Below are 27769 nucleotides of genomic sequence, written 5' to 3' on the forward strand. Positions count from 1 at the left end.
GACAGTTGTTAGTGTAATACTATCATTATAACATGGCAGTCACATGACAACTACGCAGGTTTACACCAATAAGGGTAGTGCCCTTTAGATCTAATCCAAGGTTCTGTCTGCTTTGTGGAACAGACAATATTAGCAGAAATGCATCCGGTAGTTATCTTTGTGTCTTAGTTACCAGGGAGTATCTTAGTTACCAGAGAGCCACCCACGTGAGTCCAGGTGAACTGTGTCAGGTAATGTGAGACCTTGAGAAGCAGAGGCTGTGCGCTGAACTGGTTCTGAAAGGCTGAGCTCCTCCATTTCCTCCGCTCTAACAGACAAGTGAACACTGACAGACACACAAACAGACACAGACATACAAAGACTACTGGGATGCCGCTGTGGAAGAAAATTCGCCCTTCTTCAGCTGCTGGGAAACTAGAGGCTCAGAATGTGTCCAGGTATTCTGCCTCTACTTCTCCTCTGCTTTTGCTTCTCCTGTCAGTTTGAGATTCAGTCATGAGCCACTGCGTTGTTGTTGCTTTTAACAGCAGAACAGCCGTGATTCCATGCTGGTTTTCTAATTGATTATCACATTTTTTTGCTCTGCTGTTTTTCGGTGTGGGCTTTCATCTCAGCATGGGGCTAACGAGGTTGAGCTGGGGTGACAGGTGGTTTGGGTTGAGGCTTTTGCGTTGTTGCACTGCAATGTTGTTGCTCTCTAAAGGAGCAGAATGCCTATTTTTCAGAGCCTGTTGACTGTTGTCAAGGGGTTGTGGAAGTGGCCTCGGTGGCACAGCTCTACATTTACCATGTAGCACTGGAAACCAAATTCATTTGAGCTCCGTTTAAATACATTTACCCAGATTTGATAAGATTTTAATGCTGTTATTCCTAGCACCCCTCCTATCTTCTGTTTTGGTAAACAAAATTGTAATTGCCAGATCATGCGGAATTTGTCATAAAAGTGGCTGTGTCAAGCAAAGTTTATAACCTCACAGAGGAATTCTGCTATACACACAGACTCCCGCTGATGTACAGTAGTTATCTAACGCGCATTACGTAAGGAACTACTTATTTTGCAACCTCCGTCTGCTGTGTGGTTGGTTTGTCTGGAAGGCTTTTTAGACTGACTGTATTATCTGGTGGATGTAGCTGCAAACAGGGCTTTCCTCCCTCTCACAGCATTGACTTTAAGGCTGCGTTTCTACAGGCAGCCCAATTCGGTTAGTTTCCCCACTAATTAGTCTTTTGACCAATCACGTCAGATCTTTTCACATCAGATCTTTTTCAGAGGCGATCTGGTTGGCCAAAAGACCAATTCATGAAAAAAGGATCCGAATTGGGCTGCCTGTGTGGACGCAGCAAGAAAATGGAAGGTTGGATCCCCTCTAGGTCAGAGCACCAATTACACAGGGTCTTCTTTTCTGGACTTAACCTGCGACTTTTGGGTTTTTCTTCCACAGCGTCTTTGCTGAGCTGGGGAGTGCAGGAGAGCGAGGGACTAAGATGTCGGGGCCCGAGCAGCGGGGAGAGAGATCGGACCCTGGTGTCGCAAGGGTGTACCTGGGGGCCGTGTCAGAGGTCAGGCCACCTCCTAAGTGGCTGGAGCGTGAGCTGCTGAGACAGGAGAACCGTCGCCACTCTGTAACCATGGGAGACCAGGTCAAACTGAGGTCACGACTACTCTACAGTGACGATCCCACACACAGCCTCAGCAAGCTCAAGGTATACCACCCTAAAGGACAGTTTCCCTGACTGAGATTAAGCCTAGTTCTGGACTAAAAAGCAAAATATGTTGTTTCCCATTATACAACGGGTGGGTCTAATCCTGAATGCTGATTGGTTAAAAATACATTCAAGCCGGTGTCTATTCCACAAGTCACCACTGGCTAAATCCATGACGTTAAAATGCCTATTTACTCTGTTCCATCTGGCTGCGCAATCCACTCTCTCATCAGCCCAGCCAAGCAATTTATAATCTTGATCTCCACTATAAAAACCATCTAGACATTATCTCATGTTTCTTTTAGACTAACATTTTGTTTTCAACAGTGGGGATTTCTATAAACCTTGCTGTCTGGCTCTCCGACATTTGCAAAATTGTTTCAATATTCAAATTCGATAGTCTGCTTTTTAATTATTCACTTGAATATTTATTCTCGATGTAGGTCTTGAAAACACATTTTGGAAGATGAATGTGGTTTGATGCTGTGGGATTATTATATAGTCTGTGACTACCAACCCATTACCTTCCTCATACCCTGGGTGGTGTTACTAGGCATTGGTTATCAGCCAGCAGCAGAGGAAGGTTTGTTGGGCACCTGTTACTTAGAGACAGGTATAGACAGACGTCAGGGTTGCTAACGAATCAGTGGCCTAATTGTTCACTATTCACGAACGTGTCTCCATGAGGATGTAAAAAGCTCTGGAATGGTGGAAGTGCAAATGTCATTTTCTTTTTTGCTGGATACAAGTGACACAGACAGACAGTCTTGATGAATTAAAATACGAATTGGGTACCAAAAAAGGTAATGTTACACAAACATTTGAAGATTTGTTTTAGTTGTTTGACCCGTCTATGGATTTAAAAGTGGTTACATTTCACCAGCTCCACCATCCCCTACCTTTAAACTAAACTGGGCTGAAACGCTGACTGACTGACTCATATAATCTGTATCATGATGAGTTTAACCTTAAGGTGTCAGTAGAGTAGAATTGAAGACACCCAGACACCCAAGGGAGGAATCAATTTGAGGTTATGCCAGAAATGACATTTTGAATGAAGTTGAGAATCGATTTTCTCATTACATGACAGGGCCTCTGGCAGGCAGAGAATTATCAGGACCAGTGAAGGCTGTGTACAAAAGCAAACACAATTACTGGGTCTTGCTAAAGGGATTTCCATTGAAACAAATAACAACCTTCAACCGGACTGGAGAAAGGGGAGTAACCCTGAGATTGGTAATCCCAAACTGTCACTACAGTGTTAGGAATAAATTCAGTCCATTCCAGAAATCCAGGAAGTGAATTCATGAATTGACTTTATTGAAAACGGAATTGACCTGAACCTTGGCCCCTACAGTTGTCTGTCTATCACTGTCTCTTCTTAATAGACTGTCACTGGAATTAAACATTGAACATTGCTCTATTCGATAAAGTCAGACAATAGTGGAACAGAGGAATATTGTGTGGATTCCATGCTAGCCTCTTCTGTCTTTGGTCATCTAATGAGAATACTGCTCTGCTGAAATAGCTTGGCTAGATAGCAGATTCTCTTTATAGTTTAGCTGTTAATTAAAGGGCCACTCTAAAATAGATGGAGCTACGGATGCAAGAACTGACCATTCATGAGATCAAAATGATAGTTTGAACCATGTTTTGAAGCTCAACAATGTTTGTTGATAAATTCATTACAAACAATAAAGTAAAACCACCTTACATTTTGGGTTCTGATGGTGTCAAACAGTTGAACTAAGCTCAAGAGGTTAAATGACATTAATCAACAATCAATGGCCATATATCATTAAGTAAAAGTAAAAACAAATGGATGTACCAATCCCAGATTGCCCGTTTAAGGACTTCCATGTGATAACAGGTACATTCTGCCTCAGGTAGAAATATTAATGGAGTCAGTAGTCGAAGTCAGTCAGTAGAAGGATTTGGAGATCAATGGGGTTTTGAGAGTGATGCTCCCTCCCAGTCTCATATAAATAATGATTGTCCTGCACTGCTAAACAATAAGAATGCTTTGTGGGTCTTTATAAAACATTTAGATGGTTAAATGAAATGAACCCTTATATTTTTGGTTCTATATAGCACCATTTCTTCTAGCAGTGTGATGGCTCCTGTTAGAACCCTGACATAGTCCCGGTGTTTGATGCTGAATCGTGTGGTTACACATGTTTCAAATGCACCCAAAATGCAATGATTGATTCAATTCTCGATCTCCACTAGTAAGCTAACTGTTGATACAGTGGGGCAAAAAAGTATTTAGTCAGCCACCAATTCTGCAAGTTCTCCCAATTAAAAAGATGAAAGAGGCCTGTAATTTTCATCATAGGTACACTTCAACTATGACAGACAAAATGAGAAGAAAAATCCAGAAAATCACATTGTAGGATTTTTTATGAATTTATTTGCAAATTATGGTGGAAAATAAGTATTTGGTCAATAACAAAAGTTTATCTCAATACTTTGTTTTATACCCTTTGTTGGCAATGACAGCGGTCAAACGTTTTCTGTAAGTCTTCACAAGGTTTCCACACACTGTTGCTGGTATTTTGGCCCATTCCTCCATGCAGATCATCTCTAGAGCAGTGATGTTTTGGGGCTGTTGCTGGGCAACACGGACTTTCAACTCCCTCCAAAGATTTTCTATGGGATTGAGATCTGGAGGCTGGCTAGGCCACTCCAGGACCTTGAAATGCTTCTTACAAAGCCACTCCTTCATTGCCCGGGCGGTGTGTTTGGGATCATTGTCATGCTGAAAGACCCAGCCACGTTTCATCTTCAATGCCCTTGCTGATGGAAGGAGGTTTTCACTCAAAATCTCACGATACATGGCCCCATTCATTAGCAAACTTCAGACGGGCCCTGACATGTACTGGCTTAAGCAGGGGGACACGTCTGGCACTGCAAGATTTGAGTCCCTGGCGGCATATTGTGTTACTGATGGTAGGCTTTGTTACTTTGGTCCCAGCTCTCTGCAGGTCATTCACTAGGTCCCCCCGTGTGGTTCTGGGATTTTTGCTCACCGTTCTTGTGATAATTTTGACCCCATGGGGTGAGATCTTGCGTGGAGCCCCAGATCGAGGGAGATTATCTGTGGTCTTGTATGTCTTCCATTTCCTAATAATTGCTCCCACAGTTGATTTATTCAAACCAAGCTGCTTAGCTATTGCAGATTCAGTCTTCCCAGCCTGGTGCAGGTCTACAATTTTGTTTCTGGTGTCCTTTGACAGCTCTTTGGTCTTGGCCATAGTGGAGTTTGGAGTGTGACTGATTGAGGTTGTGGACAGGTGTCTTTTTTATACTGATAACAAGTTCAAACATGTGCCATTAATACAGGTAACGAGTGGAGGACAGAGGAGCCTCTTAAAGAAGAAGTTACAGGTCTGTGAGAGCCAGAAATCTTGCTTGTTTGTAGGTGACCAGATACTTATTTTCCACCATAATTTGCAAATAAATTCATAAAAAATCCTACAATGTGCTTTTCTGGATTTGTTCCCCTCATTTTGTCCGTCATAGTTGAAGTGTAGCTATAATGAAAATTACAGGCCTCTCTCATCTTTTTAAGTGGGAGAACTTGCACAATTGGTGGCTGACTAAATATTTTTTTGCCCCACTGTATATAGTACCTCCCCATATTTCCCATCTGCTAACTAGCTAGTCACTTCACATCTGACACACACACACACACACACACACACACACACACACACACACACACACACACACACACACACACACACACACACACACACACACACACACACACACACACACACACACACACACACACACACACACACACACACACACACACACACACACACACACACACACACACACACACACACACACACACACACACAGGCAGTCCATGAGTTTGTTAGTGTGTTTATCCCTGATATTCATTAATGACAGATCAGAGGCTCCTTGGATGAAAGGCATGAAAGGCCTGTTGCTAGGAGACCCTGTTGTCACATCTGAGAGAGGCCATTATTACAGAGAACATGGCATGTCACCATGTCAAGGTGTCACACCGCCCTCCCCCTAGGAACATACAGAGATGTAGCTCTCCCCCACCCTCCACTTTGTGTGTGCAGTGTAAGATTGAATGTATTTGAGTGTGTTTGTTTGTCCTGTGTGTGTGTGTGTGTGTGTGGGTATGTGCATTGCTGTGTCTCGGGTAAGTGTGTGTGTGTAGCTGATGTGAAATGATTAGCTAATTAGTGGAAGTAGTTGTTTCCATTACTCCGCAAGGGCCACAGCTTTTGTGGAGCAATAGGTAATGATGCTTCTTGGGTGGCAGTTGTTGATGTGTTCAGTTGAAGTAGAATACACAGTGTGCAGAGGGACAGAAGCAATATTGTTACGTGTATGTGTTAGTGTGTATGAGTGTTTGTGAGTGTATGTTTGAGTGATGCCTGCATCTCAGGACCACTAAAACGGGGGTCTAACCCCCACTCAACGTTGCCACCTAGTGTGTTGTTAATTAAATGGAAATTGTGTGCCATGTTAGCCAGAGTCCTCTCTCAACCTTGTCCCCTCCGCTCCACTCCCTTGTATCTCTAGCGCTCTGAGTTCATTAACTGGCTGGTAAGTGGAGTCTTGCATGGGCTGTGAGAATTGAAGGAGCAGTTTGATTTGTCACCTCTCCACTGTTCTTCATTTTCCAGAAGTAATGGAACAATTCTGAAACAATTTTCCAATTCCATTATTATCTTATTGTGTATTAAAACACTGCTTTGATCTGAAGTTTCTGTTCATTCCTGTGTGGAATTACTTTAAAAAATATATCGTTTGTGACACTATAATGACAAAAATGCGTCTTTTTTCCCAAATAGATTGAGCAGAGAGTATCCCTTGAAAGCCTGACAAAGCTCAAACTGGCATTCGAGGTACATTTCTAATATGGTTTGAGAATGTGTTGTTGGGATGACCTAGTATGGTCTTTCCTTATGGATATATGTGATAAATTCCAATCGAACCCTAGCCAATCAGAAGGCAAGATGAAGCTATTACTATAATGCATATCCAATCCTCAAATCTACAGAAGTAGGGGCTTGGGGTCGATTTGGAATTCAGTGATCCAATGCGTTTAATGACACCTTCTCCTCTGCAGGAATTTGAAATGGTTGGCCAAAGATCACTGGATGTGTTGAACTTTGGACTGATAGTGAAGAAGTGTTTGGGCTTACACAACATAGTAAGTGTCAATGGAACTGTAAAAGCACCAAGATGACGCAACTTTTAATTATAAGACAGACAGATTAATAGATGGCTGGATCTTTGTCTCTTTCATTCTCTCAATTAAATTAAATTCAATGGGCTTTATTGGCATGGGGAAACATATGTTTATGTTGCCAAAGCAAGTGAAATAGAACTCTCTTCCCCCCTCTCATGCAGTCTCTCTGTCTCTGTATATGTCTCTCTCTCTCTCCCTCTCTCTCTCCTTCTCTCTCTCTCTCTCTCCCCTCTCTCACTCTCTCTCTCTCTCTCTCTCTCTCTCTCTCTCTCTCTCTCTCTCTCTCTCTCTCTCTCTCTCTCTCTCTCTCTCCTCTCTCTCTCTCTCTCTCTCTCTCTCTCTCTCTCTCTCTCTCTCTCTCTCTCTCTCTAAATAAAATAGTTTTCTATTTGTCACACTGTAAATGTTTCATTGTATTTTTAACAACCCTGATAACGATGTCTGGACTCAGCTATGTTGTTGTTGTCTGTCCCATCATTCCTTTGTTCTGTGAACGTCAGAACAATGCCCAGATCCAAGAACTATTCATGAAGATCGATTATTCTGGCCAGGGGAGGATTGAATGGGTGAGATGATAAGATTCATTTCCTTTACCCAGGTCACAAAATATTTATTCCCCTTAGAGTGGAATGGTGACTGCCCAAGGAAAGCAACTGACAAAATATTAAGTACAATTTCCATGAAACTGGCATTCAAAATGTTTGGGTTTGATTCCATGTCAAACAAAGATTTTATTTTAGCCTGATCACAGGAATTTGGTTTGATATCCCATTTCTAGAGTATACTGTACATATATGTATATCACAACTGCTGATGATCACACTTCAGTTGCACTTCTATCCTACACCACAAATGTTTTTAATAACTATTATCTCCATTTGATATGTCTCATGTTATTTGTCACATGTATTCACACTGCTTGCCTGCATTATTGCCTATTGCAGCTTGTGGAATAAATAAAGTACTATATTGATGTGACATTGCCCTATCTCCTGCAGGATGAGTTCTGTACGTACATGCAGTTGGAGTACACAGAGAAGGAGGAGTCAGTGTTGCGCAGCAAACAGGTGGCGTTCTCCCTGCCAGCCACGGTCAGGGCCCTAAGCCACGGAGAGCCCGTTCTGCGCGTCCACTCCACACCCGATGGCACCATCATCACCGTCCGCGAGGATGGGGCTGTCTACTACTGGAGCCCCGAGCTCAACCTGAAGAGGAGCAAGAGCGTGTTTGTGTGTGTGTGTGTGTGTGTGTGTGTGTGTGTGTGTGTGTGTGTGTGTGTGTGTGTGTGTGTGTGTGTGTGTGTGTGTGTGTGTGTGTGTGTGTGTGTGTGTGTGTGTGTGTGTGTGTGTGTGTGTGTGTGTGTGTGTGTGTCAGTGAGTAGTTTTGAAGTGTGAGGAAGTAGACTTGTCCTTTTTTTATGTAGTTTGGTCCTAATTTGGAAATGTCATAGTCTGGAAATGTGTTTTGAATTTTTCATCAATTAAATTCAATGATTTGCTTTGAATGCAGCATGAAAGACCTGTGAGCAGAAAACCAAAATGGGCAACTGATTTTATCACCATGCCACAGTACAACAAACTTATCATGGGAACAGGGTAAGAGCTGTGTACTGTCTGTTTCAGAATGTAGGCTTAGCTGAAAAGTAACTAGAGCATTACTTTTGCACAAATTCCTTTATTTTACTGTCTCGTGTTAGTGCAGTCTATTGCTACGCCCTCTCTTGACAACATCTGTGTTCCACCGCTAATCATGGTCAATTCCCAGATGGCTGAGTCTCAGTTGAACAGTGTGACCTGTTATACCCATGATAGGAGTTAGAGGCAGTGTCCCAAATGGCACCCTATTCTCTATATGGTGTACTACTTTTGACCATGGGCACTGCTATAAAGAAGCACACTAGGACTAGAGATTAGGGTGCCATTTGGAACGCAATCAGGGACAACATTCCTGTCGGTGTGTCCTGTGTTACAGAGACAGAGAGATCCAGTTGTATGAGCTGTCCTCTCTAGAGCCGTACTGTCAGATCAGTTCCCTGGAGACAGTCCCTCTGAGATTGGACTACTGGTGAGCCTCTAGTCTTGCACCCACTGGCAGCCTAAACATGTATCATTAATATCAGATCACCCACTGGCAGTCTAACCATGTCTCATTAATATCAGATCAAACACTGGCAGTCTAACCATGTCTCATTAATATCAGATCAAACACTGGCAGTCTAACCATGTCTCATTAATATCAGATCACACACTGGCAGTCTAACCATGTCTCATTAATATCAGATCAAACACTGGCAGTCTAACCATGTCTCATTAATATCAAATCAAACACTGGCAGCCTAAACCATGTCTAATTAATATCAGATCACCCACTGGCAGTCTAACCATGTCTCATTAATATCAGATCAAACACTGGCAGCCTAAACCATGTCTCATTGATATCAGATCAAACACTGGCAGTCTAACCATGTCTCATTAATATCAGATCACACACTGGCAGTCTAACCATGTCTCATTAATATCAGATCACACACTGGCAGTCTAACCATGTCACATTAATATCAGATCAAACACTGGCAGTCTAACCATGTCTCATTGATATCAGATCACACACTGGCAGTCTAACCATGTCTCACTAATACCAGATCACTCACTGGCAGTCTAAACCATGCAATACCAGATCACCCACTGGCAGTCTAAACCATGTTATACCAGATCACCCACTGGCAGTCTAAACCATGTTATACCAGATCACCCACTGGCAGTCTAAACCATTTTATACCAGATCACCCACTGGCAGTCTAAACCATTTTATACCAGATCACCCACTGGCAGTCTAAACCGTTTTATACCAGATCACCCACTGGCAGTCTAAACCATGTTATACCAGATCACCCACTGGCAGTCTAACCATGTCTCACTAATACCAGATCACCCACTGGCAGTCTAAACTATGTCTCACTAATACCAGATCACACACTGGCAGTCTAAACTATGTCTCACTAATACCAGATCTCCCACTGGCAGTCTAAACTATGTCTCACTAATACCAGATCACCCACTGGCAGTCTAAACTATGTCTCACTAATACCAGATCACCCACTGGCAGTCTAACCATGTCTCACTAATACCAGATCACCCACTGGCAGTCTAAACTATGTCTCACTAATACCAGATCACCCACTGGCAGTCTAACCATGTCTCACTAATACCAGATCTCCCACTGGCAGTCTAAACTATGTCTCACTAATACCAGATCTCCCACTGGCAGTCTAAACTATGTCTCACTAATACCAGATCACCCACTGGCAGTCTAACCATGTCTCACTAATACCAGATCTCCCACTGGCAGTCTAAACTATGTCTCACTAATACCAGATCACCCACTGGCAGTCTAAACCATGTCTCACTAATACCAGATCACACACTGGCAGTCTAAACCATGTCTCACTAATACCAGATCACCCACTGGCAGTCTAAACCATGTCTCACTAATAGCAGATCACACACTGGTAGTCTCAACCATGCTATACCAGATCACACACTGGCAGCCTAAACCATGTCTCACTAATGTCTAATCTGATCTGAGACCTGCTTTAGTGTTTTTCCTGTCTTTCTCTCCCCGCAGCTACACCGGACCTGATGAGTGTTCTATTTTGTATGGAGACTCCCAGGTAATGTAAATCCTCTCTCTGCTTGACAACAGATTAAATTACCCGAGAGGAGAAGTTAAATGCCACTCGGCTCATTAATTATAAAGGGTTATTTTTCTCTTTCTGCTTTCTAGGGCTGCGTGAATATCATATTAATTACCTCCGTGGGGGAGACTCTGAGGTAAACATGTTTTTTTTAAATGTTAACTTTATGCATCTATTGAACAATCATCTTAAAGGTAAATTGTTAAGTCAACAAAAAGGTATTTGGAAAAAAGGCCAATGTAACTTAAAATGGCTGTCTACTGTTTCCATGGCAATGTATAGCTTAATAGCCTAATTTGAGGTTTTGGGTGATAACATATCTAGTATATCAGTTTATTTTTTATTTTTTGTGTGATACGAAGAGGGTGGTTTGCACACAAATAGAGACATTTCAAAGTATTCCTTTTTAATTTGTCATTTCTTTGCTGGTAAATAATTATGGGAATGTGATGTCATTGAACAGATTGGTCGAAATTCGCACAGAATATGTGACAGCCAAACATCTCTGTGCCAACACTGTAACTGTAAATATCATTTAGTGCTGTTTCAAACAGTTCTACATCTTTATTTGCAGAATGTGGAAGAAATTACCAAAAATTGAGAATGTGCCTAACATCGGGATAGACAACGCAGTGCTTTCTCAGAATGTGACATACATTCGATGGAAGGTCCACCAGGACTGGGTGACAAAGGTGACGTTTAGTTTTTCTCGATGCACACTGGGATACCTTTTTTGTCTATCTATGGAATAACCATTTCTGCCTGTTAGATGATTGTGTATGGTACAAAAAGAGTGACCCCCTCTCCCCATAGACTCAACATGAATACTGGCCCTGATGCACAAATATGCCCACTATAGTACTTTTGCTTGATCATTTTTACACACTTCACCAGCTGAAATGTTGTGAGTCAATAAGTACTCAGCTCCCTTGTTATGGCATGCCTAAATAAGTTCAGGACGAAGAACGTGCTTAACAAGTCACATAATACGTTGCATGGACTCACTCTGTGTGCAATAATATTGTTCAACATGATCTTTGAATGACTACCTCATCTCTGTATCCCACATATAATTATCTGTAAGGTCCCCCAGTCGAGCAGTGAATTTCAAACACAGATTCAACCACAAAGACCAGGGAGGTTTTCCAATGCCTCGCAATGAAGGGCACCTATTGGTAGATGGTTATAAAAAACAGACTTTGAATATCCCTTTGAGCATGGTGAAGTTATTAATTACACATTGGATAGTGTATCAATACACCCAGTCACTACAAAGATACAATAATCCTTCCTAACTCAGTTGCTGGAGAGGAAAGAAACCCTCCAGGGATTTTACCATGAGGCCAGTGATGACTTTAAAACAGTTACAGAATGTCATGGTTTTGATATGAGAACTGAGGATGGACATTGTAGTTACTCCACAATACTAAACTAATTGACAGTGTGAAAAGAAACCTGTACAGAATAAGAAAATATTCAAAAACATGCATCCTGTTTGCAACAAGGCACTAAAGTAATACTGCCAAAAATGTGGCAAAGCAATTCACTTTTTGTCCTGAATACAAAGTGTTATGTTTGGGGCAAATCCAATACAACACATTACTGAGTACCACACTCCATATTTTCAAGCATGGTGGTGGCTGCATCATGTTATATTTATGCTTCTCATCATTAAACATGTTTTATTAAAAGAAGGAGAATAGAGCTAAGGACAGGCAAAATCCTTGAGGAAAACCTGGTTCAGTCTGCTTTCAACAGACACTGGGAGATAAATTCCCCTTTCACCAGTACAATAACCTAAAACAAAAGGCAAAATATACACAGGAGTTGCTTACCAAGATGACATTGAATGTCTAGTTACAGTTTTGACTTAAATTGGCTTGAAAATCTATTGCAAAACTTGACAATGACTGTCTGGCAATGATCAACAACCAACTTGACAGAGCTTGAAGAATTTGTAAAATAATAATGTGCAAATATTGTACAATCCAGGTGTGTACATTTTTTATTAGAGACTTATCTAGAAAGACCCACAGATGTAATCAATACCAAAGGTGATTCTAACATGTATTGACTCAGGGGTGTGAATAATTACATTTTACAATTCTGTATTTCATTTTCAATAAATTTGCAAGCATTTCTGAAAACATGTTTTCACTTTGTTATTATGGGGTATTGTGTGTAGATGGAGGAGACAATAATCAATTTAATTTGATTTAATTTACAACAAATGTAGAATAGATCAAGAGGTATGAATACTTTCTGAAGACACTGATGTATATTTTCATAATTTTTTACACACAACAATACCTTGAGATTTCTTTTACATTTTAGGTGAAATATTTTCCAGACATTTGTGCGATTGTTTCCACCTCCAATCATGAAGCCTCTTCCCTCGTCATAGGTAATTACTCATTGTCACATCCATATTCTCATCTCAGCTGGATGTATTCAAGTTCAAACTCACTTCTGGTGTGCAGGCCCTTTGGTCTGGTGGTCTAAATACATTTATGGTTCAATACTTGTCCTTAACATTGCCAATTATTATTATTATTATTAACAATTGTCCATTAAAATAACAGAAATACAGTGTAGACATTGTTGATGTTGTAAATTACTATTTTAGCTGGAAACGGCTGATTTTTTAAATGGAATATGGAATATTAAATGGCACGTTGTGTTAGCTAATCCAAGTTTATAATTTTAAAAGGCTAATTGATCATTAGAAAACCCTTTTGCAATTATGTGTACTGATTAAAGAAGCAATAAAGCTGTCCTTCTTTAGACTAGTTGAGTATCTGGAGCATCATCATTTGTGGGTTCGATTACAGGCTCACAATGGCCAGAAACAAAGACCTTTCTTCTGAAACTCTTCTGAAACCAGTTTGCGTTCCCTTCACAGAACAGAGCAAACGGGGTCTAACCAGAATAGGAAAAGGAGTGGGAGGCCCCGGTCCACAACTGAGCAAGAGGACAAGTACATTAGAGTGTCTAGTTTGAGAAACAGACGCCTTGACAGTTAAGTCCTTAACTGGCAGCTTCATTAAATAATACCCGCAAAACACCAGTCTCAACGTCAACAGTGAAGAGGCGACTCCAAAAAGAAAAAGCCATATCTCAGACTGGCCAATGAAAATAAAATATTAAGAAAACTGACACTGGACAGAGAAACTTTGCCTAGAAGGCCAGCATCGAGCCAGCAGGAGTAGTACACAGCGTTGCACGAGATCTTCAGTTTCTTGGCAATTTCTCTTGGCAATTTTTTCTTGGCAATTTTTTCTAGCCTTCACTTCTCACAACAAGAATAGACTGATGAGTATCAGAAGAAAGGTCTTCGTTTCTGGCCATTTTGAGCCTGTAATCGAACCCACAAATACTGATGCTCCAGATTCTCAACTATTCTAAAGAAGGCCCGTTTATTGCTTCTTTAATCAGAACAACAGTTTTCAGCTGTGCTAACATAATTTCAAAAGGGTTTTCTATTGATCAATTAGCCTTTTAAAATGATAGACTTGGATTAGCTAACACAACGTGCCATTGGAACACAGGAGTGATGGTTGCTGATAATGGCCCTCTGTACGCCTATGTAGATATTCCATTTTAAAATGCTACAATAGTCATTTACAACATTAACCATGTCTACACTGTATTTATGATCAATTTGATGTTATTTTAGGATGTTTATAAGTGACCCCAAACTTTTGAATGGTAGTGTCTGTCTGTCTGTCTGTCTGTCTGTCTGTCTGTCTGTCTGTCTGTCTGTCTGTCTGTCTGTCTGTCTGTCTGTCTGTCTGTCTGTCTGTCTGTCTGTCTGTCTGTCTGTCTGTCTGTCTGTCTGTCTGTCTGTCTGTCTGTCTGTCTGTCTGTCTGTCTGTCTGTCTGTCTGTCTGTCTGTCTGTCTGTCTGTCTGTCTGTCTGTCTGTCTGTCTGTCTGTCTGTCTGTCTGTCTGTCTGTCTGTCTGTCTGTCTGTCTGTCTGTCTGTCTGTCTGTCTGTCTGTAAGAGTGTAGGTATGCTCATATATTAAACAGCATATTAGTGCTTTTATGTTTAATTGATATAGTTGAATGTATCACTTATGACTTTGAAACAACACAATCCGATCTCATGCCCAGGCTGCGTTCTCCCGTCCACCAACATCGAGCAGCAGATGAGGGAAATCAGGGAGGTGTGTCGGGATGGGAAGGCCAAGAGAGCCCTTTCTAATAACAATGGGTATCCTCAGCCCCGGGCACCATGTGACCAGACCGTCTTCAATGTCTACAAGGGCGTCATGACCTTTGACCTCAGCAAACAGCACAACCTGCTGGTGACCGGAGGGATGGACAGGGTGCTGCGTCTGTGGAACCCCTACGTTCCTGGGTGAGGAAACCCACAGGAAACTCTTATGTCTCTGAATGCTACTGGGTGTACAGGCTTTTCATCCAGCCCTACAGTAAGGCACTGGCATGATTAAAGGGACACTCTGTTGTTCTATAACAGGAATCCCACAGGTGTGTTAAAGGGCCACTGTTGTTGTTCTATAACAGGAAGCCCACAGGCGTGTTAAAGGGACACTCTGTTGTTGTTCTATAACAGGAAGCCCACAGGTGTGTTAAAGGGACACTCTGCTCCCATCTTCTACCTCTTCATCTCCTCAGAGGAAAACCGTATATTTTCTGTCTCTATGGACAACACTGCCAAGGTAGGACACCATTTACTTCTCCTTCGAACTACAACTTATTGCCTGACTTTCCTCAAAATTGGTCTTCTGTTGAGATAAATCTACACCCTAGGCCATCAGTTTGGTAGATGCAGCTGTAGGCCAGAATCCATGAATGGAAAAGATGAGCACCATGTAATGTAATCTAGACTCGTAGTGCTCATTTTTTCCATTCGTTTGGGGTTGAAAAGTGGAGGCATGTAGCTGTATCCACACAACCGATAGCAAGGGACATGAACTCATCTTAACCTTAGACTACTTTTGAGGTCTGAGAATATCTGAAAAACGTTGGCTTTGGAGTGTAATGGCCTTTTAAAAAGTTGATGACTGTCTGTCTTTCAGATCTGGGATATCCATGACCAAATCTGCCTCATCACAGCCCACCCCAAAGCCAGCCTCATCCGTGGAGACATGTCTGCATGCCTGTATTCTCCTTCCATCAAGGCACTGTACATCGCAGCAGACTCACTAGCGCTGCTCTCTCTCAGGACCAGGTCAATTACTTTGCTACTGGGCTGTATCTTAAATGACCCCCTATTCCATGTATGACGCACTACTTCTCTCTGGTCAAAATAAGTGCACTTTATAGGGAATAGGGAGCCATTTGTTACCGTTAGGGTGCCCCTAAATAGGGAATATACTGTCAACTTTGATGGGACTGGGAGCCACAAAAAAACAGAAATCATCACGAGGGGCTGCAGTGGCTCGTGGATCTGTGTACCCACATCCAAAACGTCCACGGGGGGCAAATGTTTGCAGTTTTTAATATGATAACTGAGGATCAATGAGCACCACTCCGGGTGGTAATTTGACCATGCTTACTAAAAGTTTAGATAGCTGGCCGCTAGACTAAATGACCAATCTAAATAGTTTTTGCTGACCGTAGCGAATTGAGTGACTGCTGATGCACAACCAAATGTCAAAATTGCACCTTGTGTATTATATTATTCTTTCTCTCAACAGTAAGTTGACACCCCGAAAGAATTCCAAAATATACACTACCGTTCAAAAGTTTGGGGTCACTTAGAAATGTCCTTGTTTTTGAAAGAAAAGCAAAAATGTTTGCCCATTAAAATAACATCAAATTTGTCAGGATTTGGCCAGGGTTGTTCCGGTTTTTGGTCACTAGATGCCCCCATTGTGTGTCTGCCTCATCTTCTGGGTTCTGCCGACTATTGGTGGCTCAGTTGGTTTAGTGACTGTTTCTCACTCCGGAGACCCGGGTGAGAAACAGACAAAATTGATTAGAAATACAGTGTAGACATTGTTAATATTGTAAATGACTATTGTTGCTGGAAACGGTGGATTTTTTATGGAATATCTACATAGTCGTACAGAGGCCCATTGTCAGCAACCATCACTCCTGTGTTCCAACGGCACATTGTGTTAGCTAATCCAAGTTTATCATTTTAAAAGGCTAATTGATCATTAGAAAACCCTGTTGAAATTATGTTAGCACAGCTGAAAACTGTTGTTCTGATTAAAGAAGCAATAAACGGGCCTTCTTTAGACTAGTTGAGAATCTGGAGCATCAGTATTTACAGGCTCAAAATGGCCAGAAACAAAGACCTTTCTTCTGAAACTCATCAGTCTATTCTTGTTGTGAGAAGTGAAGGCTATTCCATGCGAGAAATTGCCAAGAAACTGAAGATCTCGTGCAACGCTATGTACTACTCCCTTCATAGAACAGTGCAAACTGTCTCTAACCAGAATAAAAAGAGGAGTGGGAGGCCCCGGTGCACAACTGAGCAAGAGGACAAGTACATTAGTGTCTAGTTTGAGAAACAGATGCCTCATACGTCCTTAACTGGCAGCTTCATTGAATAGTACCCACAGAACACCAGTATAAATGTCAACAGTGAAGTGGTGACAACAGGATGCTAGCCTTCTAGGCAAAGTTCCTCTGTCCAGTGTCAAAAACCAAGCCATGAGGTCGAAGGAATTGTCCGCTTTGAGATAGGATTGTGTCGAGGCACAGATCTGGGGAAGCGTACAAAAAATGTCTGCAGCATTGAAGGTCCCCAAGAACACAGTGGCCTCCATCATTCTTTTTTAAAATTATTATTATTTTTTTCTTCACCTTTGTTTAACCAGGTTGAGAACAAGTTCTCATTTACAACTGAGACCTGGCCAAGATAAAGCAAAGCAGTGCGACAAAAACAAAGACACAGAGTTACACATGGAATATACAAACGTACAGTCAATAACACAATAGAAAAGTTGTATACAGTGTGTGCAAATGAAGTAAGGAGGTAAGGCAATAAATAGACCATAGTGGTGAAGTAATTACAATTTAGTAATTAACACTGGAGTGGAATGGGAATGTTTAAATAAAATAAGATTGGATCCACCAATCAGGGGAGAAGGGCCTTGGTCAGGGAGGTGACCAAGAAACCAATGATCACTCTGACAGAGCTCTAGAGTAACTCTAGAGATGGGAAAACATTCCAGAAGGACAACCATCTCTGCAGCACTCCACCAATCAGGCCTTTATGGTAGAGTGGCCAGACGGAAGCCACTCCTCAGTAAAAGGCACATGACAACCCACTTGGAGTTTGCCAAAATGCACTGAAAGACTCTCAGACCATGAGAAACAAGATTCTCTGGTATGATGAAACCAAGATTGAGCTCTTTGGCCTGAATGCCAAGCGTCTCGTCTGGAGTAAACTTGGCACCATCCCTATGTTGAAGCATGGTGGTAGCAGCATCATGCTGTGTGGATGTTTTTCACCAGCAGGGACTGGGAGACCAGTCAGGATTGAGGGAAAGAGGAACAGAGCAAAGTACAGAGAGATCCTTGATGAAAACTTGTTCCAGAGTGCTCAGGACCTCAGACTGGGGCGAGGGTTTACCTTCCAACAGGACAACGACCCTAAGCATACAGCCAATACAATGCATGAGTGGCTTCGAGACAAGTCTCTGAATGTCCCTGAACCTGGACTTGAACATCTCTGGAGAGACCAGAAAATAGGTGGGCAGCATTGCGCCCCATCCAAACTGACAGAACTTGAGAGGATCTGTAGAGAAAAATGGGAGAAACTTCCCAAATACAGGTGTGCCAAGCTTGTAGCGTCATACCCAAGAAGACTTGAGGCTATAATCGCTGACAAAGGTGCTTCAACAAAGGGTCTGAATACTTATGTAAATTTGATATTTCAGTTTTTTATTTTGATTAAATTAGCAAACATTTCTATAAGCCTGTTTTTGCTTTGTCATTATGGGGTATTGTGTGTAGATTGATGAGGGGAAAAAAATATTTAATCAATTTTAGAATAAGGCTGTAATGTAACAAAATGTGGAAAAAGTCAAGGGGTCTGAATATTTTCCGAATGCGCAGTACATTTACATTTACATTTAAGGCATTTAGCAGACGCTCTTATCCAGAGCGACTTACAAATTGGGTTGCCCATCCCTGAACTAGGGCAACATGAGAGGGAAATATACTCGGAAAGTACATAAGTACATAAGTACATAGAATAATATATTAGGATTATAGGGAATAATGCTACAGATGAGATTTGTTTTGAGATTTGTTTAAGATTTGTTATCATAAATGATTCAGGTTGAGGTAATGGTTTTCACACCTCTCCTTTTCTCACTCGTTCAACTCTTCTCCTCACCATCTCTCTCTCGTCACCATTTATCTTCTCCCCTCACCATCTCTGCTCTTCTTTCTTCTCCGTTGCGCTCGTCTCTACTCCTCGTCATGTCTGTCCCCTCTTCTCCTCAACATCTCTCCTCTGTCCTCTTCACCGTCTCTCTCCTCCCTTCTTCTCAACACCTCTCATCTCTTGTCCTAACAATCTTCCTCTCCTCTCACCTCCTCACCATCTCTCTCCTCTTTTCTCCTTCAGTCCCCAGCCCCAGGGACATCTGATCGTGTCTCACATGGAGCCTGTGTTGTGCTGCGGCTATAGCCACGAGTTCAGACAGGTCGTCAGCTGCACAGAAGGATCCGTAAGTTTTAAGTAATTCTCACCTCGGAACCCTTTATTTTTCCCCTCTTTAAAAAAAAGGGGGGGGAGGGACGACGACGACTTTAGTTTCTCAGACTTTATTTCAACAGTTGGGAAGGAGACGGACAGAATCCCCGTCACAGGGGCATTGTGCTGTCCGGAGTCGGCTACATAGACTAGTACACCAAACTCCGGCACTGAGACCCTTTCACCCAGGACATAATTCCAGCAAATGCTGCACTAGATACTGGTCCCACAGACATAATTATGTACACATAGAACAAGTAATTTAATATGATCTCTGTGGTCCCACCCATACACTATATAAAGATTTACTGAACACTACACATATATTGTATAGGATGTGTCATTGGTCACACCACATGTGTCTAATTGATCCTAGGTGGTGAAGGTGTGGGATTTCGACACAGGGAGCCATGTGTTTGAATTTGGTGGTGCCCACGGACAGTCTGCCATTACCTGTATGACTTTTGACCCCAAGGGAAGGAGGTATGGAAGCTCTTTTTAATGACTGATTATTGCTACGTGATATTTTCCCATAAGTGCAATGTGACCATACTGTTGCCTACCTAACGGCAGCTCAGAGTCATGGCGAAAATGAAAAGTGATGAAGAGTTTGCACTGCAGATGGTGTTTTGTTTGGATTGTGGTGTTTGCCTTACTTTAATCAAAATAGAACTTCAAAAACAAATGTGTTTGAATGAATGTTTGAAGGAAAGAAATAAGATGAAACTTCCTCATTACAGACTGGTCACTGGGGGGAGAGATGGCATTCTAAAGATCTGGAACTTTAACAATGGTCAGTGTCTGAAGATACTAAAAAAAGGTGAGTACATTCTAATTAATATCTCACAGTATAAAGGTGGTGTTAGCAGCATTACAGTGTTCAGGATTTTGGCCTTCTCTCTGTTATATGCTACGTGAGGTGATTTGGTAACACTTTACTGTAGCCCCCTTATGTATGCATTCATAAAGCCATTATTACAGCTTTATAATACATTATAACATCTGTCATAGGCAGTTGTAAACATTATGAACAACAGCATAAGTCATTATAAAGGTAACTATAATTGGCATTATAGATGACAGGCTAATTTGTTGTTGTCCCTTATGTCAACTGCCTCCATAACACAGGCTATATAACCACTAATGTGCTATAATAGTTTCACATTAACATGTCACACAGATGGGGAGTCCAACGAGGTGTGTGACTGCACCTACCTGACAGTCCACAGAAACACGTGAGTATAACCAATGATGACAACTGTTGATTTGAAGGGAATAGTGATTCATCTTAATCTTGTGAAATACATTTTTCCAGGTATGTGATGTCTGTTGGATGGGACCGCAGGATTGACGTCTACTCTGTGAGTATAGACGTGAAGAAGAACTATCTTTATAGTTATAGATAGGCCACCTATTTTCTATGTGAATGATATCACTATTGGATTCTATACATTTATTGACTCCAATGACCACTCTTCCCCTTAGGAACTATTCAACCTTATTGCCTTGAGAGCTCATTTCCATTTTCATTACCTTCTGCATTCGCCTCGCCAGGGCAGGGACTACCTGAGTGTCTACACCGGTAGCCATGACAAATTTTAAGATTAGGACTTCACAAAAACACATACAAGACAATCTTTGAAAACCCTTCAAGAGTATATTCTGAATATATTATCAGCGAGGAATATAAATGCCCTAATAAGCTTGACTGCCTCTTTACTCTGCCATACATAAGTAATACATTTTGAAGTCGTTGAGTGTTTCCTTGGTTACCAACTTACCATGTAGCCTATCTAACCTCACGATCACATTTGTCTCTTCTTCTACACTATTCTTCAGTATAAGAGACTTCTAAGCATTAAAGGAAGAGGTGATATGTTCTGAAGAATTTACTTTCTATAGAATTCCATATTACATAGCGCTTCAGTGATACTCACACTCTTCTAGGCCTGTAGTACCAAAGGTACACACAGACCTGTCCACAGAGACGGCTGGTTGAAGATCCTCATTTCAAAATGTTGACTGCATGCCCTGTATGTTTCCATGCTAGGATTCACCAGACGAGCCTCACCACATCCAGAAGCCTCAGCCCTCATGGCAAGACGATCTGGTGAATAAGGAATGAATGAGGAACATGAATAGGGAACTAGACATGCAATGCCATTCAGAATATATAGGGTTAATCTAGAATCAGGCCCTCCCTGTCCATATAGTCTTATTCATTGTGATCTAAAAGGGATCTGCACCGGTAGCCATGACAAATGGATCAACTGATCCTAAATCAGTAATCCTACGTTACGGCCCAAGTTGTCAGCCCCAGTTATCTTTGATATACTACTGCAGGTCATGGATGGGGAGCTCCAGTCCTTGGGGGTCTGGTTTTCTCCTTTGCCTGGTACCTAATTCATCCATCATGCCACTGATTCATCCATCATGTCACTGAGTAGTATACACTTGCGTTCTAAGGTTAATGATTTAAATTAGACACTGATTTGGAAGAACGCACCAAAAACCTGCAGACACTCAGGCTCAGAGGACTGCCCATTCCTGCTGTCGACCATTCAAGCTCTTGTTGGCCAGTGATGTAGAGCTGGCGGGGACGAATAAAGAATAGAATACAATTCAATTCAATACAATAGAATTATAGAAATGGAAATATAGAATGGACTAGAATTGAATACAATTATAGAATATAATTGAATGGTCTTACTGTGTTGTCTCCAGAGGAGGGGCCACATAGAGGACATCCTGTGTGTGGCCCAGTGTCCCCCCTCCCTTCTAGCCACCAGCAGCTATGACGGGGAGGTCATTGTGTGGAACCTGGTCTCCGGACACATCCAGTGTCGCTTTGCCAGCCCTTTGCAACCTGACTGCTGCCATGCCCAAGGTCAGATCACACTATCAAACCGGAGTGGTTCGCCTGCATGCCATAGAGTGTAGCTAAAGCCTACACTCTCAGAAGAAAAGGTACTGATTTGTACTTAAAAGGGTACAAACGCTTTAGGGTACATCCATTGTACCATTAGTTATGGGTAACGAATTGTACCCTTACAGTTTGTACCTTAGAAAAGACAATAGTGTACAAAAGTGCACCTTTAGAAAAGGTGCAAATTTGCCTTTTTAGGATACCACCACAATGACAAAGCCATTTGTGCCTTTAAGTGTACACACCACTCCAATTGTCTGAATGTAGTGAAATAAGCAGGTGTCTTCGAGTTGGACTCAAACCCAGGTCCAGCAACTGGCAAGACAACACTTCCACTCATGGATGGGTGGCCAAAAAGAGCTAACTGAAAGCCCCGCCCCCACTAAGCCACACCTCTAAAGAGATGGCACAGGTGGATTCATTATTGTTCCTTGTGTCGGTACAAATATATATACCTTTCTTCAATACATTGTTAATTTGTACCTTTTCTACTAAGCAAAGGTACAGATCACCACCAATCATTAGTGTGCCCTACATTTGTACCCTGGGAAACAGAAATGCACCTTGACCGTACCCTTTTTTATTTTGAGTGTAGAACAATTCTCAAGGTAAATACTTGTTTTTCAAAGCCAAATGAGGAATATGCAGCGTAAAGGGACTACGTTAAAAAGGGAATAGGAAAAAAATACAAACTGTGGGATGTTTGTGCCCTATAAGGGATGGATACCTGTGTTCCCAGCATCATCTTCCTGAGGAGCCGAGCATTACATGCTAAGTTCTCCTCCGCTGCATGCCTCCTGTCCTCAGGACCCACAGGTGAGTGCCAGGAATCATGAGTTTGATTCCCGCTGGTACTACCCATAGGAAAATGTATGCACACATTACTTTAAGTCGATTTGGATTAAAGCGTCTGCTTAATGGCATATGATATATTATAAGAAACAACATGTATTCTAATATATTGTGCAGTGCAATTCACAGAGGAATATGTTCTAATGATGTATTATTTTATGTCTTCAAACAAAGGTTGCATTCATTTCTGGAACGTGCTCAACGGTGGGAAATTATTGGCCAACTTCGAGGCAGTATGTGTTACCATGGCAACTTTCCATCTGCTCCTTTTTATGTTAAAACCTATGGATTGTTCTAGAAACCAGCAATAACACCATTTTATTATAGTACCTTTCCTGAACAAGCAATTATAAATTATTACTCAATGTGTATAAATGCTTTGAAATATATCAGTCACTGTAGTAAATGCTTAAAATGCATATTGTAATGCTAACATGTTATAAATGATAGGCTACTATTAATAAATAAGCACCATGTACAATATACAGTGGGGCAAAAAAGTATTTAGTCAGCCACCAATTGTGCAAGTTCTCCCACTTTAAAAGATGAGAGAGGCCTGTAATTTTCATCATAGGTACACTTCAACTATGACAGACAAAATGAGAAACAAAAATCCAGAAAATCACATTGTAGGATTTCCTTTGCAGATCTCCTCTAGAGCAGTGATGTTTTGGGGCTGTTTCTGGGCAACACAGACTTTCAACTCCCTCCAAAGATTTTCTATGGGGTTGAGATCTGGAGACTGGCTAGGCCACTCCAGGACCTTGAAATGCTTCTTACGAAGCCACTCCTTCGTTGCCCGGGCAGTGTGTTTGGGATCATTGTCATGCTGAAAGACCCAGCCACGTTTCATCTTCAATGCCCTTGCTGATGGAAGGAGGTTTTCACTCAAAATCTCACGATCAGACGGGCCTGGACATGTATTGGCTTAAGCAGGGGGACAAATCTGGCACTGCAGGATTTGAGTCCCTGGCGGCGTAGTGTGTTACTGATGGTAGGCTTTGTTACTTTGGTCCCAGCTCTCTGCAGGTCATTCACTAGGTCCCCCCGTGTGGTTCTGGGATTTTTGCTCACCGTTCTTGTAATCATTTTGACCCCACGGGGTGAGATCTTGCGTGGAGCCCCAGATCGAGGGAGATTATCAGTGGTCTTGTATGTCTTCCATTTCCTAATAATTGCTCCCACAGTTGATTTTTTCAAACCAAGCTGCTTAGCTATTGCAGATTCAGTCTTCCCAGCCTGGTGCAGGTCTACAATTTTGTTTCTGGTGTCCTTTGACAGCTCTTTGGTCTTGGCCATAGTGGAGTTTGGAGTGTGACTGTTTGAAGTTGTGAACAGGTGTCTTTTATACTGATAACAAGTTCAAACAAGTGCCATTAAAACAGGTAACGAGTGGAGGACAGAGGAGCCTCTTAAAGAAGAAGTTACAGGTCTGTGAGAGCCAGAAATCTTGCTTGTTTGTAGGTGACCAAATACTTATTTTCCACCATAATTTGCAAATAAATTCATCAAAAATCCTACAATGTGATTTTCAGGATTTTTTTTCTCATTTTGTCTGTCATAGTTGAAGTGTACCAATGATGAACATTACAGGCCTCTCTCATCTTTTTAAGTGGGAGAACTTGCACAATTGGTGGCTGACTAAATACTTTTTTGCCCCACTGTATATATAAAATGTTTGAGGCTTTTTTGTGAACGTTTTGAACCAAGTGTAACTAAAGGAGTATGTTCTTCAGTCTAGGTTCCAGCAGCGGATCACTAAACTGGCAGTGACAAAGGAAGACACCTCACTGTATGCGGCTGATCAACTTGGCTATGTCTATGTTTATGACATAAAGACATACGCTCTTGGCTCAGAGAGAACCCCACCGAGAGGTAAGATAGTTTTTTTCAACTCGTTAGAACAGGTCTGATAAGAAGAGATCAAAAGACAGCATGATTTATTTCGATCTATGAATTCAAAAAGTAAAAAGCAACTTTATTTATTCAGCTGAAAACTACTGGCGTGCCCATACTGGCAGCATCACCGGGTACGTGCAGCCCCTAATCGGGAACACCCTCTCAAACATAAACAAAATTGTGCTTCACATTTCGCTCATTTTGCTCACTCCCTCCCATCTTTTTACTATCTTGTCCAGATTGCAGATTGTTGACGATGACCAAGTACTGCTCACCTCATCTATAGACTGCACTGTGCGCCTGTGGAGTGCTGACGGAGAGTTTATAGGTCGGGTTAAAATCACACAGGTCTTTTGTCCTGTTGTCTACTCCTACTCTGTATACACGTTTTATGATTTATGTTTTAGGATTAATGTTCAGTAGATAGGGATATGTTTCGGGGATAGATGTATAGACTATAATTACAAGGGCACAAGACGAGACCCAGATGCAGATTCAGGAGGCAGAAGGTTGGAGCCTTAGATGTTGATTAATCCAAAAAGGGGTAGGCAAGAGAATGGTCGTGGACAGACAGAAAGTCAAAACCAGTTCAGAGTCCAGTAGGTACCGAAGGGCAGGCAGAATAGTCAGGCAGGCGGGAATGGAGTCCAGAAAACAGGCAAGGCTCAAAACCGGGAGGACTAGCAAAAGAGAATAGAAAAAGGAGTACGGGGAAAAAACGCTGGTTGACTTGACAAACATACAAGACGAACTGGAACAGAGAGACAGGAAACACAGGGATAAATACACTGGGGAGAATAAGCGACACCTGGAGGGGGTGGAGACAATCACAGGAACAGATGAACCAGATCAGGTTGTGACAATAATTGGCAGTGTTATAATTATGGTATTTAGATCAGTTAAACACTACCTTCATACTACAACTCCTCCTTTGTACGAACATCATCATGTACCTTTTTTTCTAACTCTCAACACTGACCAATTTAAAGCAAAAATGATTGAAAGTGTTAAAGTACAAATGGTTTCTCTCTTTCTATCTCTTTCTCCTTAGGGACGTTTGGGCAGCGGGACAATTGGAGCATACACACCCCTTCCTCCTGGAAGCATCCTGCCGTTCCCTATGAGATCCTGATCGACCCTCTGAGCATGCCAGCTCACCACATCCTGGAGGGAGAGACCAGTGTGTCCGATGTCAATAACGCTGACAACTCTGAGGCCACTAGCACCGAGCAAAAGGTACGTAGGTAATTTCCGAGCGTCTTCATCAACGCTGCCAGAGTGGAATGTTCAGGGCAAATGTGCATGTACAGGGCAGATTTGGAATCTCTCCGTCTCCTTTTGTTTCTATCCCAATTTCCTCTCTCTAGCTCATATTATTTTGCTCTCTGTCACTCGCTCTCCTCTCCTTCTCACCTACTCTCTCTCCCTCTCTATCTCTCTCCCTCTAGCTCTCCCTACGTCAATGTCTTCATCTCTCTTCCTTTCCCTCTCAACTTCTCTCTCTTGCTCCCCCTCTGTCAATCTCCCCCTCCCTCTCATCCTCCCTCACCCTCTCTCTCCCTCTAGCTCTCCCTACTTCAATCTCTTCATCAACTTCTCTCTCTTGCTCCCCCTCTGTCAATCTCCCCCTCTCTCTCTTCCTTTACCTCTCATCCTCCCTCACCCTCTCTCTCCCTCTCTGTCTCTCTCTTGTCTCTCTCTATATGTTACTGATCTGCCTCTTTCGAAATGTAATTGCAGTCCAACTCGCCCAGCAAGCTTAGACACCCTCCACTGTCCTTCAGCGACACAGACATCATGGAGGAGATGAAAACCTCTTGTTACACAGAAGAACATGGGAAACGGTGAGTGAGCCACATTACACACATCATACAGTAAATAGTAGGCAAGCAGATACAGGTCTAGGCTCAGAACACGCCATGGGAATAAATACATTTCTGCCGGCAGTAAATTGTCTGCTATCTCTCACATTTCAGACTCCGACATGAAATATTCAAGCATACTAACAAGCCACCCAATCATGGCGGACCCAAGGCCTACCACACTCTCAAGTACTTTGATATCGTCGACACCCCAGCCACCTGCGAGAGGCCTGATCTTTCCCTGGCTGGCATAGATCCTTTCATGTCCAGCTTTGTGGAGCAGGAGTTGACTGAATTCCAATAAGATCCCAATTGTGACAGGAACTCAAACTGTGACCATAGGTCCTGTGCACCATGAACTCAACGTGCTTCAAGGGCAGAGGAGTTACAACACCATCACAAGTAATCAGAAGAGCTGAAATGTGAGCTGTTGCACAACTTTAAAGAGTTGCACAGTCCTGGATTGTTTAGGGGAGACCGGGGTTTGTTGTCACACTTTTTTACTAATTAGTGTATTTCTCAGCACCAGTATATCTTACAAGACTATTTTCAATAAGATTAAGACCAAGGTCTTGGGTTGAAATGGGGACCATGTCTATCCTCTTATCTTATTCCAACATGGATTTATAAGCCATTAAACATTCTCTGTCATCTTGTGACAACCTGGGCCCAGATTTACAAAACACTTCTTACGCAAGAATATAAGAAGCTTCTTAAAAAAAAAAAAGTAAATAAGATAGTTTGTAAGTGTCATGCAGGTGAAAGAGGACCCAAAAGCGACTTAACAGAAACAGAGTTTATTCAAGTCCAAAACAGGGAATAACAGAAATCCTCTAGTCTGTAGAGGGGAATAACAGGAGAAGCGGCCACAGACTGCAGGTCGCTTCGGGTAGGCGCAGGCCG

The 27769-nt window shown here is 42.1% G+C and overlaps 1 protein-coding gene across 3 annotated transcripts; it reads left to right on the plus strand.

Moving 5' to 3' along the window:
* The first annotated feature begins 246 nt into the window (after positions 1-246).
* Positions 247-27533, plus strand: wdr95 (WD40 repeat domain 95). Of its 3 annotated transcripts, XM_046295001.1 has the most exons (30): positions 251-437; positions 1443-1704; positions 6549-6602; positions 6827-6910; positions 7450-7515; positions 7948-8178; positions 8459-8544; positions 8921-9013; positions 10574-10619; positions 10733-10779; positions 11218-11335; positions 12978-13047; positions 14758-15004; positions 15221-15326; positions 15687-15838; positions 19199-19301; positions 19704-19810; positions 20068-20147; positions 20508-20562; positions 20643-20688; positions 21378-21437; positions 22052-22214; positions 22971-23069; positions 23280-23338; positions 24842-24980; positions 25096-25135; positions 25244-25332; positions 26056-26240; positions 26745-26848; positions 26981-27533. In XM_046295001.1, the coding sequence occupies exons 1-30, from the start codon at positions 370-372 to the stop codon at positions 27168-27170; spliced, it is 3249 nt and encodes a 1082-aa protein (XP_046150957.1). In that variant the 5' UTR covers positions 251-369; the 3' UTR covers positions 27171-27533. The 3 variants fall into 3 exon arrangements, 2 of the variants coding, with proteins under 2 accessions (XP_046150957.1, XP_046150958.1); XM_046295002.1 differs by lacking the exon at positions 21378-21437; XR_006831379.1 differs by lacking the exons at positions 25244-25332; positions 26056-26240; positions 26745-26848; positions 26981-27533 and having other exon boundaries at positions 247-437; positions 24847-24980.
* Positions 27534-27769: the final 236 nt, after the last annotated feature.

The sequence above is a fragment of the Oncorhynchus gorbuscha genome, linkage group LG13 (genome assembly GCF_021184085.1).
Source record: "Oncorhynchus gorbuscha isolate QuinsamMale2020 ecotype Even-year linkage group LG13, OgorEven_v1.0, whole genome shotgun sequence".
Lineage (NCBI taxonomy): Eukaryota > Metazoa > Chordata > Actinopteri > Salmoniformes > Salmonidae > Oncorhynchus > Oncorhynchus gorbuscha.

Coding starts and splice junctions, on each gene's coding strand:
- wdr95 (XM_046295001.1), top strand. CDS start 370: ATGCCGCTGTGGAAGAAAATTCGCCCTTCTTCAGCTGCTGGGAAACTA. Junction 10,780..11,217: donor TCCGTGGGGGAGACTCTGAG/GTAAACATGTTT, acceptor CTTTATTTGCAG/AATGTGGAAGAAATTACCAA. Junction 13,048..14,757: donor AGCCTCTTCCCTCGTCATAG/GTAATTACTCAT, acceptor TCTCATGCCCAG/GCTGCGTTCTCCCGTCCACC.